Source organism: Castanea sativa, chromosome 5, assembly GCF_040712315.1.
Source record: "Castanea sativa cultivar Marrone di Chiusa Pesio chromosome 5, ASM4071231v1".
Lineage (NCBI taxonomy): Eukaryota > Viridiplantae > Streptophyta > Magnoliopsida > Fagales > Fagaceae > Castanea > Castanea sativa.
In genome coordinates, this window is record NC_134017.1 from 11,384,944 (window position 1) to 11,402,042 (window position 17,099).

General features: G+C 34.2%; 1 protein-coding gene across 3 annotated transcripts; it reads left to right on the forward strand.

Moving 5' to 3' along the window:
• Nucleotides 1-5,690: 5,690 nt before the first annotated feature.
• Nucleotides 5,691-15,596, forward strand: LOC142635858 (protein FLX-like 3). Of its 3 annotated transcripts, none has more exons than XR_012844215.1 (6): nucleotides 5,710-5,873; nucleotides 6,901-7,441; nucleotides 7,552-7,697; nucleotides 9,447-9,526; nucleotides 9,643-9,802; nucleotides 14,490-15,596. XR_012844215.1 is itself a non-coding variant. In XM_075809921.1 (5 exons), exons 2-5 carry the CDS (start codon nucleotides 6,912-6,914, stop codon nucleotides 9,724-9,726), a joined length of 840 nt encoding a protein of 279 aa, XP_075666036.1. In that variant the 5' UTR covers nucleotides 5,691-5,873; nucleotides 6,901-6,911; the 3' UTR covers nucleotides 9,727-10,037. The 3 variants fall into 3 exon arrangements, 1 of the variants encoding a protein (XP_075666036.1); XR_012844216.1 differs by having other exon boundaries at nucleotides 9,643-9,799; nucleotides 14,492-15,596; XM_075809921.1 differs by lacking the exon at nucleotides 14,490-15,596 and having other exon boundaries at nucleotides 5,691-5,873; nucleotides 9,643-10,037.
• Nucleotides 15,597-17,099: the final 1,503 nt, after the last annotated feature.

Genomic DNA, 17,099 nt, shown 5'->3' on the forward strand with positions numbered 1-17,099 from the left:
TTTCGACTCCTTCATAACTAGCTTGCCACACTTCTTCAACTGTTTCCCCACACCCCTTCATCTGTTTCCCCACACCCCTTGTCCCCAAGCCACATCTCTTCAAATTTGAAAATTTTTTTTTCTTTTGTTGAAAATCCAGCTTTACTCGGTCAATCCACAGCATTTTATGGTCGGAAGTGGTACTGTCAATGTGGTGTACCCTTGTGCTTGGGAATTCCGAGAACCACTCATGAGAAGCAATTGCTCTATCGAGCCTTTCCCAAATAGAGCTACCATTCTGCCAGTGTTTACTCCACGTGAACGGGAAGCCTTTAAATCCCAAATCCATGAGCATTCGTCGAGAACATCTCTAAATAGTTGTATTTGATGGTGAGGTCTTAGTCTACCTCCTGACTTTTCTACTTGTTTAGTTATCTTATTGAAATCACCAGTGTACAACCAAGGTAAAGAGCTTCGACCATTTAGCTGTTGGAGTAGGTTCCATGATTCAAACCTTCTATGGGTTTCTGGCTCATCGTAAAAACCTGTGAATCTCCATGCTTTTTCTATGTTTTTATTGATCGTGGCATCAATATGGTTCAGGGAAGAAGTCTCAATGTCTACCTTAATGTCTTCCTTCCAATACAACACCAGTCCTCCACTTTTGTTAATTCTCCTAACAAAAAACTTATGATAAAAAAGGATGCGTTCTTGTACGTAATTTAGCCTTTCTTCGTCTGCCCATGTTTCGGCTAAGAACACAAGAGAGGGAGATTTTACTTGCACCAAATCCACAAGCTCTTGAACTGCACATTGGTTCCTAAGCTCACGACAGTTCCAAACCATGCAACTCATTGCGTTTGGTGGGATTGAAAACCAGTCTCTACCAATTCAGGGTGATTCTTGGAGAGGTGTAAAAGAGACCTAGGATGGGTTTGGATACACGTCCACATCCACGTTTGAGGCTCTAGTGCGTTTTCAACTTTTCTTTTTTTTTTTTCTTTTTTTTTTTTCTACCGCAGCTGTTGACCAATTCTCTCGTGAACAGTGCATCCGTGCACTGTTCATAGGATCCACAACTTCACTTTTCAACCAATTTTTCATTAAAAATGGGTCCCATGGCACTATTCACATATTTAAAAATTATTTTGCTACAACGTTTTCAGTTTTTAGTTTGCAGTAATAAGTTATATCCAAACGGACCCCTAATGTAATAGGGTCACAAGAAATGGGACGCGTGACAAGTTTTGAAATTCATCCAACGCCCTTCCTTCTCTATCTAAGCTAACACATGGGGGGTTTTCCTTATGTGAGTTAGCATCATGAACTAAAAACAAGGATTTCTCATTATGGCCAATATCTTTGTCAATTTCCAAAAGTTGGTGTAAGAAAGAATCTCCTATAATCCCAGGATCCCAAGAATTAGGCAATGATTGCTCCTTTAAAATCGTGGACTTTTGAGGATTTAAATTAGAAGAATCCTTAAAATCTGCCCCCATATCTGTAATTTCCTTGTTTGGTTGATTCTCCAATATCGGTGGTGAAATTCGTATTGGGCGTTGCTTCTCAGCCCTCCTTCGCCGTGTGAAAGGATTTTCCTTTCTATCCTCATAGAAACCCAAGACCTGAACCGCCCTATTCTTTAAGTGAGAATTCAATATAGCTCTAAGCCACAAACCAAATTGCTGAGATGTTGTTTGAAGCGTACCCTTGCTCTAGATCCAAAGATCGCAATACTTGTCACCATGATCAAAACAGCCACACCAATAGCAAAAAGTGGGTAAGCGCACATGTTTGAAATTTACCCATATTTTTCCTCCCTCCTCAAGCTGAATAACTCTGCCATGACAGAGAGGTTGATAAACATTAAGAGTAACCCTCACTCGTATAAAATTGTCACCTGCGCCCTCCGAGTTCTCTGTTGAGCGGTGAACCTCTCCAATAGACTCACATATATCTTCTACCACTGACATATTTCTGTAATTGATTGGAATGTTGTGGACTTGGACCCAAAAAGATACCTTGTCAAGGCTAAGCTCCTCAATGGAGGAGTTTCTGTCATACCTTTGTAAAACCACCAGTGACTTATAAAAACTCCATGGTTTGCTAGCTAATATCTTGTCTACATCCTCTTTGTTATCAAAAAAAAAAAAATTACCATTTGATTTGCACTTTGAAACCATTTTCAGATTGCCAAAGTGGCTTGAAAGTTCTAGCCACTGAATCCATGTTCAAAGCTTGTCGGGTGAAAAACAATGCTCCAATAATATGTTCCTTAGATTGGCGATCCTTCTTAATACAAAGGTCATCACCTTCCCTCTTAGAAAGGGAGAGGCAATTCCATTGTTTAGTAAGATCATCCATGTGTAGAAAAACAAAGAGAAAGATGATTTGAAAAAAAAAAAAAAAACTGTTTCCCCAACCCCACCAAGAAAATAAACCACTAGCCCTACACGTAACATTGTTACTGAGGGAAAAAGACACCTTACTAGATGGGACAAACAATGCTACTGCCTAAGAGAAAATGGAGGGAAAACCCTATCTTTCTTAGCAACAAAGGAACTTCTAGGATCTCTTGACCTCAAAAGAATGCCTAATCATTAAGAAACTAATGAAAAAGTAAAAATTAATATCTAAATTATAAATACAACTCTTGGTGTTTTCAACGGTTCAAATCCCCCCTATCCCTCTTATTATAAGTATTTGAATTATGTTAAAAAAATGAATAAAAAAATGTGACCAACCCAAAGAATATATATATATGTTCCCAACTTGCATGATGTAGGGTTTTAATATATCCAAAAAATAAAAATTTGGTAAAAAAATTTAAAGGGAAAATGCTAAATTTAATACCAATTTTATTACATAAGTTTTACAAATGAGTCTATAATAAATGTGATTAGTACCACTTAAATAACTTAATAAATAAAATTTTAAGTTTTAAAAATTGGTCTACAATGAATATAATTAGTACAATTTCAATAATTTAATAAATAAATATTAGACTTTTTTTTTGTTGCAATTTTATAATGTTTGTATCGTAAAATTTATAATATTCCTAGCATATTTTATTTAAAGAGTGATTCTAGAAGAAAAAAACTCATAATCTTTTTCACAAATTTCTAAGGTGGCAAATTACATTTGGTGTGTGAAATCATTTGTCGCTAATTGTATTTTTATTGTGCACTAATTATAATATATTATATATATAAATTATAAATTTTTTGAATAATTAGACTAGGTGATATTTTAAAGCAATCACCTACTTCGACAACCTAGCCAAATTCCAGCTCATCTCTAAATTTATCCTATTCTGCCTCAGCTAACAGAAGCCCAGCCTTTGTAGCTAGCTAGGCTAAGACTTTCTAATAGTAGGATGGGCTTGCTACCAAATTCCAGCTTTTTGAAGAGGGCTCGTGATACTAAAGACAACATCTTTAATACAATAGCTTGGGCCTAAAGGGTACTCGTATTTTATACCAGTTGAATTATTTTCTTTTTGGTATTCGTTTTGTTTGCTTTATATATATATATACACCAAATTTTGTTTGCATATTATTAGAGTATGATTTTATATATATATATATATATATATATATATATATATATATATATATAATTCACAATAGTGGGGGAGATTGGAGTTTAGGTAAGACTTTTTATGGTTTGTCTTTTCATCTTCTTGCTTCGCTTATCTTGATGAATTTATTTATTTATTTTTATTTTTTGAAAAATGACTTGTTTTTGGGAATTTGGTTGAGATTTGAAAATGAGTGAGAGAAAATTTTGTTGTTTAACTTACATTAAATCATTGACATTTCTTGCAATTTCAAATCTTTATATAAACAACTTCCATTCACAAACACATACTAATATTTACCCCAAAAAAAAATGTCATTTAGGGGCCTCGAAAGAGAAGGCATAAAGATGGCACGAAAAGCAACAATGTGAGGAAAGAGTAGTTGAGAGGTAAATGAGGTCTAAGGCAAAATGAGGCAAATTAGGACTAAAGAAAAAAAAAAGAAAAAAAAGAGGATAATATAAGGCTTTTTTTTTTAGAATAAATAAAATTAGGCATTATTTATGGGTTTTTTTTTTAATAGAGGTTTAATCTATGTCGTCTGCTCCTAAATTAATGATAGCTCATTAGATAAGGATTGAATTCTAAATCTCTTATGTAACCATTAAACATTTTACCAGTTGAGCTAGTTGAAACCTAGAGACTTTTGCTAATTATAAAAGGTATTAAGAGTAGTTGGGCCAAATCTTCATTAATTAGTAATAATTTTTCTCAAATTTTACTTAATTTTGAATTTTTTTTAGGAAAGATGGAAAATGTACATTTCATCTTATATAAACTCCCAAATAAGGATATGAAAGGAATATCATTTAAAATTTCTTTTCAATCTATCATTTTCTTTTATCCTAAATGAAATGTTATTTTATTTTAGTTTATGGTTTTATTAACAAGAGAGTAGTAAACAAAAAGATTTTTCATTACACTCAATTCTATTATTTTCCTTTATTCTTTTTTTAAAACAATATTTTCAATATATTATGTCAATTTTATGAACTCAATAGTCTAGATGGATCATAAGCACCGTAATCTTTTGAGTCAAATGAATAGGTGGAATAATTCATTGCCTTAAATAAGTAGTAATTTAACCTTAAGTACCAATGCAATCATTCTAAAACCAAAATGGACTAGTTTGGAGTTATCTCTTCCAACACACTATATGACAATTTATAAGACTAATCATATATATTATTTAAACAATTCACAAGATTTATTAAAAAAAAATATGTGACTAAAGCTACACATTTTTTTTAGTAAATAGTAATAAATATTAGAACACACATGAAAATAGTAATACTTATGTTTTGAACTAAGTTTATAATACATTACATAAATGGTCTCTTCAATCGTCATATAATAGGTTGGAAGAAGATAACTCCAAACCAATTTAGAGCTCAACTTTTTTCAATTAGAATTACCTCAAAGTCTCAAACTCAGTCCAAAAATTTCCTCACAAGTCTCCCAACCAAACAAACTAAATGCATAATCCCTCTTCTTATATGCAAGGTAGACCTTGAATTTGATTATATATATATTAAGGAGTGAGCACACATTTATTCCGCAATTAAAGCTATTTTTTGCTAAATATTATGTTTTTGCAAAAAATATATTACTAAAAAACCTCTACTCGAAGTTATTTTGCTATGTACCCTTTTTGAAACTTGAGTTTAACTCAAGTCAAAACTGAATTTAACAAATTCAAGTTCCAAATTGATAACTTCTCATGTGGATTGTTTGATGTAGTATTTTCAATTAGACAATCCATGCAAGTGGCTATCTACTTGAAACTCAAGCTTGCTAAGAAAAGATGCTACTTAACAAATTAGGATCCGTTTGGTAAGAGATTTATAATAACATTATTATTGTTTTCTAAAAATATGTATGAGTAAAAAAAAATATAAAAATACGTATAATGTTATTTAAACACTAAAAACAGTTATTTAATTGTTTAAACACTAGTATAAACACCGGTAACAAACATCCCTTTTAGCTTTGGGCGTAGGCTTTCCACTAATATATTCTTTTTAAAAATTTAATATTTGGTAAACAATTTCCTCCAAAACAAACACAATAGTATACACCATAAAAACGACGCCGCTTTAAGATATTCCATCGCCAGCTCCAAATAGGCAGATACCACAACACTATACAATACAATACAATACAATACAAGCAACATTCACAAAAAAAAAATTCGATTTCCCTTCAAAACCCTTTTCTTTCTCTGACTTTTATTTTTTCTATTTTTTTCAAAATTTTATTTTTATTCTTTCTCACAGTCCCTTCTCAGTTCTTACAGCTACACCAATTTCAACAGGTTCGAATTTCTTCTCTTAATTTTAATTTTTTTTTTATAATTTTTGTGAATTATAACATATGTAGATGTATTATAAGTGAATTAGGGTTTTCAAAGATTGTGAATTTCGAATTTTTTGTTGTTGTTGTTTTTGGGTTGGTAAATTTGTGTTTGGTTACCGAGAAAACAGAGGGGAAAGTTTTGCTCATATGTGTGCGCGTGTGTTTTTAGGGATCTTTAATTCAATGGAATCAAATAATTCGAATTCTTTGAGAGCAGTAGTAGTATGGATGGTGCTGAAATTAGTGGATTTTTTTGGTCCTCTAGGTCACAAACTCAAGGTGCTTTTTGAGGGGTGGTAGCTAGAACCAGTAGATTCTCTTATGGGTCTAGGTCTCAAATTCAAAGTGGATATGTGTAATTATGTATGCATGTTTATGCCTTTATGGGGGGTTTTCATGATTTTAGGATTGGTAGCTTGAATCAATAGGTTCTCTTATGGGTCTAGGTCTCAAACTCAAATTGAATTTATATGTATGTATGTTTAGGTTTTTCTTGCTTATAAGGATTGGTAGTTAGAATTGGTAGATTCTTATGAATATTTTAAATTTTGAGCTTCCAACAGGATTGAGAGGAGGGGTTGGTTTGGAAGTTCAATTGCAACCATAAGTTTGATGTGGGTTCTTATAATGAGGTTTCCAGAGGTTCTTGTTAGGTTTTAGGTGGGGTTTTTATGGAAGAGCATTTGGTATAGTAAAGTTCTTTAGAAGGTTGCCTTTTTTCTTTTTCTTGGATGTGCCTTGGGAAATATTTTTTTGGTGGATATGTGCGTGTTATGATGTAAATTCAATTGTGTGATTTATTTTAAGTGTGCTCATAGTTAATTACATTCTTAGAGTGCATATATGATCGTGAAATTATAGAAAGACTCATTTTATTTAAGCTTGATTGAGAGTTGTAAATTTTGTAAAATGCTATAGCTGTATTATACCAGTATCTTGTAAACCTAAACATCCCCCTTTCCTCTTTTCTTTTTGGTGTTTTTTAGGTTAATTTGGTATGGCAGGAAGAAACCGTGGTCCCCGTGAAGCATTTAATGACCGTCGTGGTTACCCACCTGAAGGACCTTTCATCCGGGGTCCTCCAATGCCGAGGCCTCCTCCTCATCCTGCTTTATTGGAGGAAGAGCTTGAAATGCAGCACACTGAGATTCGAAGGCTCTTGGGTGATAATCGAAGGCTGGTTGAAGACCGTATGGCACTGCATCGTGAACTTGGCGCTACCAAGGAGGAACTTCACCGCATGAATCTCATCATTGCTGACATTCGTGCAGAACAAGAAATGCGCTCTAGGGAGCTTCGGGAGAAAACCATGAAGCTTGAGGCTGATCTTCGAGCTACTGAACCATTAAAAACTGAGGCTGTACAACTTCGCTCAGAAGTTCAAAAGCTGAATAGCCTTAGGCAGGAGCTTTCAGGGAAAGTTCAGAGCCTTACGCACGACCTTTCAAAATTGCAAGCTGATAATCAACATATTCCTCATTTAAGGGTAGAGATTGATGGGCTGCACCAGGAGGTTATGCATACTAGGTCTGTGCTTAGGCTACCTATGAAGCTTTCTTTTCTCATCCTAAAGCCTATTGTAGTATGTAAACTTTTAGCTTGAACTTTGCATATTAATTGAAGACTTTTTTCTGTAGAGCTGCGCTTGATTATGAAAAAAAGGCAAACATTGAGCTGATGGAACAGAGACAGACAATGGAGAAGAACTTGGTTTCCATGGCCCGTGAAGTTGAGAAGCTACGTGCAGAACTTGCAAATGCTGATAGTAGGCCATGGGGTGCTGGTATGATCTTTCTATCTCACCTTTCTCTAGGGATAAGTTAGATTTTTCATTGGATCTTTGGAACTTTATTGTGATAATGTATTACATGCAGTGGTCTCTTTATGGACACCCATATCCTAGTTGATGCATTTTGCACCTATATTTATGGAGAGTCTCAGTTTTAGCCTTTTGTTATTTTTTAGACTTGCAAAAGAGCCTAGTTGCAATTGACGAGGAAATAGAAAAATAAAAAATAAAAATAAGGTCCACAGTCCACATTGTGTGGATGTTGGGCCACTTGTTATAAAAAAGCTTTCTTGCTTTTCATCCTACCTATAAGCATGTATTGTTATAATTGTCTTGGCAATTTGATGTCTTCCTTGTTCACTTATCAAAAAAAAAAAAAAAGGTGTCTTCCTTGTTCAATTATTTGCTATTGTTGCACACAACAAAACATCTCAGTAAAAACATTGGCAGTTCTGCTTGGAATACGTAAATATGTTATAATTGAATATTCTTTCTCATGCAACAATTAAACCACTATCCAAGCATAAAAGTATGAAGGCATTCCAAGTTTGAATTTATACATAAATATAGAAGGTACTGAGGAGTAAAGAAACAATTACTTTTGTTATGTGAACTTCCAATTATTTTCTCATTTATTATATGGGAAGAGACGAAGAGGGTTGGGAATATTAAAACATCTTTGATGAGGAAAACAGTGGAGAGTGTGTACATGTTACAGCTTGCAGAGGATAAGTTCTGCAGGAGGAATAATATTGTCTTGTTTCCTATCATGGATGGAGAACTTTTTCTTATTACCATAGCCTGGGGCCTCTCTTTACAATTTTTTTTTGTGCACATTCTCTATGACTTTCCCAATTTCCAGGATCATTATCTTCTTCGATTTTTGGTAATTAACCTGCCTTCGTATATTAAGATTCTCTTTCATATGTGGAAACATCAGATTCCATGTCAGTGTAGCATTAGTTGCTCCAATGATCAGTTGCTTGCTTCTTTTAGTGGAACTCTTTTTGATTGGTCTCGGGCGTGGGGACTCACGTCTAGTGACTCCCTCCCTTCTTTTCTATGCTCCCTTTTCCTTTCGTAATTTCTTAGTTGTTTGGTTCTCTCTCTTGTCTCTCTTTGTTTTTCCTCTTGTATTTTCTGGGTTGCTCTATGTTCTTCAGGCATAGAGTAGCCACTCGTATATATATATATATATATATATATATATATATATATATATATATCTCTTACTTATCAAAAAAAAAGTCCCCTCTCTCTCTCTCTCTCTCTCATGCACTTTTTTTTTTTTTTTTCATTTGGTTAAAAGTCTCTCTTATGCACATACATGCCCAAAGAAATAGATGATAATCCTTTTATCTTTCTGTCTTGGGAAGTAGAAATCCTGATAGATTTAGACCTGATGAACTGATAAGCAGTACTTCTCTACAGCCCTTGTATATGGTGGTTCTATGCTCAATTTATGTTTGTTTACTTGTATGCTAAGATTGGTTTTTGAGCAGTTGAAGTTAGAGAAACTGGTGTCTTACTACTTGTTGGGAACAACTGTAGTCTATGATTTTTTCACTCTTTGAAACCAAACTTTAATTGTTTTCTTGCTTGGTTAGTTTTAGAATCATTATCCATCTGTCATACAATTCAGAAATTTAGAAGAGCAGGCACACTATTTCTGTGACTATTTGGAGTTTCATTGTTGTGTTACACTTTGCTTTCAATATCTTTAATGATTTATGGTTTTTGCAGGTGGACCATATGGGATGAAATTTAGCAGCCCAGACGGCGTTTTCCCAACTCCTTATGGGGATGGATATGGAGCTCATCTGGTATGTGTGTTCACATGATGAGGATTATATTTATTGGGTTTTGTGGTCATTTAATTACCGTTTTAGGTCCTTAATGTTTATTTTGGTTTCTTTATGTTAACTGTTTTGTTTTCTAGGGTGCCGCTGACAAGGGTCCTCTGTATGGTCCGGGTCCAGCTGCATGGGGAGGACCTGAGAAGCCTCGCATGACTCGTCGTTGAGATTTGGGTGATTACTGTTTGGATGGAGTGATGCCTTACCTGTCTCTTTCGATCTCCGTTATCCGAATACATTGTTAGTTATGTGTGCATGCCACATCAATAGTAATTTATCTGAATACATTCGTAGTCATCCTGATCTAGCGTTTATAAGGTTTTAATGTTGCTTTAAAGCATCGTATTGGAATAACTGGTTCTATCTTTTGCTGATAGTTTCTGTCTTCTTATTACCATTATAACTTGTCTTGTTGAATTCTCGTCTTTTTTTCTGGGCACTTTTGTTGATTACATTTATTTTTCTTTGTTGTCTATAAGCTTATTATTTTGGAATTTTGTGGTATTGTATCACAAATATATGAATTTCAAATTTCGGCTGTATTTGGTGTGTTTGGAGGATGAGAATCATATGGAAATGGACAGGAAAGATATGTTATGTTGCCTGACTGCAGACAAATAATCTGATCTGCTGTTCGCTGTTGTAGTTGATTCTTTGTTTTGAAGTTCTAATGTGATTTATGGTGTGCATCATGGACAATGCATTTGAGGTGTTATCAACTTCTGATTTGGTATTTGGTTTATTAGGTGTGATTTGTTTTTTCCTTGGAAGTCTGTACTGAAGATATTAAGTAATGCTTCCTGGACCTTGGAGGAGAGCACCTGTTATATTGTTATGCATGTCATTCTCTTTGGGAAAATAGAATCCGGAGTTCATATTCATTTGGATATTATAGAGTTAGATTGACATTTTTTCATTATAGAAAATGATGAACAGATCTTATTGCCATGGGATCAGATTATTTGAAACACTTTTTGCACTGGGAGTGCTCATGTACTGTGGCTTCCCATTAACAACTGCCTTTTCTAGATATGCCGTTCAAGCATGTGTTGAGCGTACTACACTAATCAGGAACAGTGATTTCAGAATGACATGCATCTCACAGTTCAATGTTTATAAATAAATGTTTAACAAGCCCAGGAACAATTATTTGGTTGGACTGTTAGGAAATAATGTTTTGGAGATATTCAGGCTTCTGTCATCTGTAGATTTGGTGATTAGGAGTCAATTTCCATATGTTTTTGTGAAGTTTTGTTCCTTGGATGAAATTTGTAGCACTGCTTTAGTATCTTAAATATGTTGCCGCAGTGGATTTTAGCAATTGCACAGCTAGGCTAAACCAAACATCTCTCTTTTGTTTAGATTGTATATTGAATACTAAGTAATTGTCCCTTGCATTTATTGTTAGTCCAAACCCCTTTACTTAAGGTAGCTTTAGAAGAATCAATGGTGGGAGTGTTTTCGGCTTATCTAAAGTGGCAATCTTTTTAGTAATTCTCTGGTGTAATGTTGAATTTCTGTTTTTGTCTTTTATGATTATCCGTCATCCATGGGGTGTTGTGTGGTTAGCATGAGTTGACAGTGTACCAAAGGGCACTAAACTTTATGGTACTAAGTTCCATGGGGTTTGATTAAAGCTGTTTTGGATGGAGAAGATATAATTCTATGTATGCTTTATACCGTTCTCTGTTATCGATTCTGACAGTTTAAATAGCCAAGTTAGGTTTTATACAATTCCAAAGACGAGTGAGGTTTAGCGGGATATGAAATTTTTTATGCCTGATCAAATTTAGTTTGGAATGGAACTTTGTACCCAAAATGGAAGATGGAGCATGCTTCTAAATTTAGCTAGTTTTATTGAAAGCAGACTTTAAGGTTATGAAGGATTGGTTGGATCTGGATGATATTGGATGTAGGATGGCACAATGGAGATTGAATATGTATTTCCATAGAAAAGGAGGTAGATTTTTCGTGGACAGCCTTCTCATGAATGTTCTTCTGTCATGGTATATTCCCTCTTTCCCTCTACAAACAGGTGTTGAAATCCAGGAGTTGCAGTTCGGCTATCTCGTGTCATTGCGAAGTTTCTCATTTTTTATTTGTATTGTAATCCTTTAAACTCTTTCAGTGGTCAAAATATTCTGGCCACTTCCATGATAAAGAAGTTGCTCCAAGCATTGAAATGACCCTGGAATATCTGAAGAAATGATGGTGACCATGCCATGTGACAAGAAGCCATGCTGATTTGAACTTCATAGGCAAGTATTTTGTCTCTTTTCAATGGTTGTGTGGGTCTGGAATTTTACATTTTGTTTTTCTAACTAGACTTTGTAACTGGCATTAAATAATGCTCATGGGTCCCTTTGATATCCTAAGTTTAAGGTTTATATGTTGCTTTATTCTAGAACTCTACTCTTAAGCAGGCTCTAGGTTTATGTTCAATCTTTTGGTCTCTCTTAGTATGATATTTTAGCCTGTATAATTGCTATATACCTATTGAATCTCTCATGGAATGGGGATCAACCTTGTAATAAACTTCACCAACCATTTCATGCTACGTTCTGTGCTTGCTCCTCATCTTGCTATTTTTTAGCCTGGGTGGTCATCAGTTTCACTACGGACCTGTAAAGATACCTTCTAGTTTGTTTTTGTGCCATGTCATGAGATGAGACTAAGGCGATGTTATTAGGTTTTCAGAAGTTAGTATTTAATCTATTAAGTAGTAGAATCGGAATAGCAGCTGACACATCGCTTCTTTAGAATAATATGATATATTGGTTGGTTGTGTAAATTGTTGGATTCTTAGATATATAGAGATTTTAGTGATCATTTGAACTCTTGTAAAAGGGCTTTTGTATTATTGAACTTATTTCTGGGAGTTCGAAAAGTAGTGTATGTTTGAAGGAGAAATGTTGTGACTTTTCTGGGGTAGTCAGGAAGGTCATTGTCTTACAAGGACTCTTCTGGATGGGTATGGCACATTGTAGATTTTGAGATTAAAATGGAAGACTAGGGTGACTTTAATGGTTTATATAATGGCCTTATGTTTCACATTGGTTCTCCTATTTCATTTAGATCCTTTAACAGTACTGTTGGACTTATTGAAAATGGAAGATGTCTCTTTGAAGATGTCCATTGGATTTTTATCTTATTGGTGGAGACATCTCAGGTGAGGTTCCTTTCTCTCTAAGTTTGCATCAAGAATTACCATCAAGTCCATATATCTTGCATTGGTGATGGATAGGTTCACTAAATCAATTCAAGAGGAAGTTCCTTGGTATATGCTTTTTGTAGATGATATTGTTTTTTTGGATGAAACTAAACATGAAGTTAATGTTAAGTTAGAAATTTGACATGATGCTTTAGAATCTGAAGGCGTTTGATTGAGTTGGATTAAAACAAAGTACATGGAATGTAAATTAAGTAAAAGTAGAAACAAAGACGAAGGGGCTATAAGACTTGATGATCAAGAGAAAGCAAAGAACAAGTACTTTAATATCTTGGAACATTTATTGATAAAGATGGAAAGATTGAATTATTGGACGAGCATGGTGGATGAAGTGGTGAGACACATCAAGAGTATGGTGTGATCCTAGAATACCTATTAAGTTAAAAGGAAAATTTTATAAGACTTCTATAAGATCAACTAGACTAGCAATAAATGTTGGGCTGTTATGAAGCAAGAAGCAACATATTCATAAATGAGTGCAGCTGAAATAGCTGGAAGGCGAACGATAGATAAATAAGTCAAAATACAAGGAAAAATAGGATTGAAATGAGGAAATTCTCTTATATAGGGGTGGCCCCTTTTGATAAAAAGATGAGCAAGACTCACTTGAAACGGGTTGATCATTTTATGACGAGAGTAAGTAAGAAAGTAACAAAGAGTATGACTTCAGATTGAATAGAATTGCGGAAAAGAATACGTATGGTTGACCCTGAGTAGTCTGTTCAAGATCCATAGCTGACCCTAAAATTTTGGGATTAAGGCTTGGTTGTTGTTCTTTTGGTGGCTGGAGAAAGCATCAGTGAATTGCTCTAGTTGCCTGGAGTAAGCAGCTGCGATAGGAGCAGAAAACATTCTGTGCAAGTTCTTTTCACAGGTGCCTTGAGATCGATCCAGTTTTATCGAATGCATGAGCCTACTTCTTTAATGAATGAAATGACTGAATGAGGAAATTAAGATCATAATTTTTGCGTGGTACAGCTGATGTTCAGCACACAGACCTTAAATATTGGTAAGAGAGTGCTTTCTGAGTATGCATCCCCATTACATTGACTTGATCCCTTAGGTAGCTCAACTTTAAACTTATAGCTTGTTATACTTTGATTTTTTTCTGTTTGTAATGGTGGTGTAGCATTGTTGCTTCCTAGTCTGCTGGCAATTTGCTATTCTTTTTCTGGTGTAATAAGTGCAATGTTGTTTTGAAGACAGAAATGCTTTTCTGAAGGGTAAATTAAGAGGGGAGGGGCTTCATATGGTAACCATGTATTTGTCTCCATCAATGTGATCTAAGTAAAATTATATGCATAAGGCAGTTTTTTCAATATACATCTTTCTTACTTATCAAAAAAAAGAAAGAGGAAAAGTTAGCATTTGGTATTAGAAATATTGATGGGTTCTTGAGGCTCTTTGCATTGTTGGACTCTTATGGCCTGCTGACATGATTCAGACAATTCATTGTAAATTTAAGATGTTAATATTACTGCTGGAATGAAGAATGAGGTGTTGTGCGATTGTCTGGCTGCCAAGTTGGCTGCAATATCATTTGTTATGTTGTACTTCTATAATATATATTTGTGAAATATATTTGATGGTTACATGAACTTGTAACATGTTTATTACATTTGTTCTCTTATATATGTATTTGTATATCTTGATATTGCCAATTTGTTGATTTTGACTAATTTTATTCATATTATGTTCTGCAGATGGTATGTTGGTGCCTTTTGAGGATGATTAAAAGAGAGAGAGGCAGAGAGAGAAAAGGATGTCACATGAACTTATCCAGTGCCTGGCTAAAGGAAATTCATGTTGGTGTTGCGGTTGGAGGGTTGAAAGCAATTTTCATTTGTTATTACCCCCTTACGGAGGTGTTCTGCAAGGTGCTGAAAACCCTTTTAGTGAGAAGCATTCCATTTTGACCACATTTCTGGAGAAGCAGCAATTAGCTGCTTCTGAAAATTGCTAGTCTTAATGAATTTTCTTGAGACCCCAGTTTCACCTTCGTCCTTTTTCATTAAATCCCACACATTTACCTTTATAATACCCTGTTCTTTCACCGTTCCTCATTTTTCTCATCACCAGCATCCTTTTTGTGCGCGCACCATTACTGATCCCACCAGTTCATTTCTGGATTTCAATGCCATAGAATGAAAAACTCCTTAGCAAGAATATGTCAAACATTCTGAAGATTTGATTTCCTAGCTTGTTAGTGGAATCTGTATTATTTCTGAATCCAATGTGATACTGGAGTTGATCATAAACATGAGTTGTTAATTTGTTCTGAAGTTAGAGATTGTTCAAAAAGGGAAGAGCACTGGTAGCAATAGTATTGACTAGAGCCAAAAAGACAACAATGGTGATACCAGCTAGTGCTGTTGTAAGTTGGGAGTGTTTTCAATTGGTATTGAGGAGGTCAGGCCCTTGGGTGTGATTTTGATGATGAGAGGTTTGCATGGGTGATCAGGTTGTTCAAGCGCTTGGCTATGGTAGCTGTGGTTCCTGACATTGATGTTTGCTTTTGTTGGGCTTAGTTTTTGCGGATCTTGAACTTAGCAGAGCGATTGGGAAGCTTGGGTTGAGGGGCTAATTTAAAAGAAGAGATGGGCTTCAGTGGTTACCGTTGGCGGAAGAATATTGGTAAATGTTGTTTGTTTTATAAGTGGTTCACTCATTAAAACTAATCAAGCCAATTTAGAATAAATAAATTATACAAATTCATGGTCTATTTTTTTAGCACATTTGTTTTTCAATTGGAAAAACTTTATCTTATGAGATTGAGAGATTATAATATAATACCACACTTTGCCACAATTGTCTTACGTAACAGACTATGATTAGTTGTTTATCAATATCAAATGAACTTACAATTTCTTCTTTACCACTCACACATAGCACTCACACATAGGACAGTTGTAGCATGTGTGGTAATTGAAGAGATTATGCTAAATTGTCAATAAGTTGAGGTAGAAGGGAATATTATTAGGGATGACAAAAGGACAAGATAAAATTGGATCATTCACCCTTAAAAGGGGGTGATATTGCCTCAAACCTGTCTTGCCTCGTTGGTCGGGAAAACCTTTCTTGTCTTATCCTTGCCTTGAAAGGCCAGGCCCTAGCAGGACCGATTTTATTTTTATTTTTTATTTTATTTTATTTTTATAAATCTGACTCCTCTGCATTTGATTTTATGTCAAAAAATTATCTTCCACAACGTCTTCCACTTCTCTACTGCCATCACATATTCCACCAGTGATGAGAGAGAGTTCACAGTTTAGTTGGAAAAAATATGGATTGAATGAGGAAAATGATATCAAATTTATACAAAATAAAATAGGTAGAAGAAGAGTCAGAATATAAGAAAAAGAAATGAAGTGTAACGGTAAAGTAGTGAGGAGATAAATAGGCAAAAAAGAAGGGAAAATGTTGGAAGAAGTGTAATGGTAAAGTAGTGAGGAGATAAAGAGGCAAAAAGGAAGGGAAAATATTGGAAGAAGTATAACAGTAGGTGTAAACTAGTAGGGGAGAAGAAGAATTTTTATTTATTTATTTATTTATTTTTTGAAGAATAGGGGGAAGAAAAGTTTGAATAGAGAAAAAAGAAAAAAGAAATGGATGATGGGGCTAGTGATATGGCTCAACAGGAGTGTAATAATAATAAATGTTACGTATCAGTTTTTAGATATACTAGTCCAAGACCTATGCAATGCACGAGAAAATTTGATATCATATTCTCTTTTGCTAAGTAAAGAATGAGAATAGTAGGTAATAGTCCCAAACTCATCTTGCAATAATGTGATTACATTGTAAATATATAATATATTTTATGCAAGTAAAGAAGTCTATATCTTGATTTTTTGTATAAATTTATTTTTTTTGCAAGGAAATATGTTGCATTTTACTTACAATTATTATATATGACAAAATATTTTGCAATACATTATAATAGAGGGAGATATGCATCAAAAGACACACAATTAAAAAATGGAAAATGTATAATTTTTATTAGAACATAAAAATGAATCTTGATGGTTTCATATGAAAGCTAACATTATTTTGCATTTTTTGAGAAGTTAATGAGCAATTTATTCGAGCTTTGTTTCCATTTTATCATATAAGAACTATTAAACAAAGTTATAACAATTTATATTTTCATAATCATCAAACTTGTATAGGAGAATCAACTATTACAAAAAAATTTCTCCCCAAAACATGTACAGATTTCTATTTCTCCTTTCCATACAATTTAAAAAATGTGAAAAACTAAGGAAGCTAAATGTATAGTTGACCTTAATCAATAAATAACATAAAAGGGGT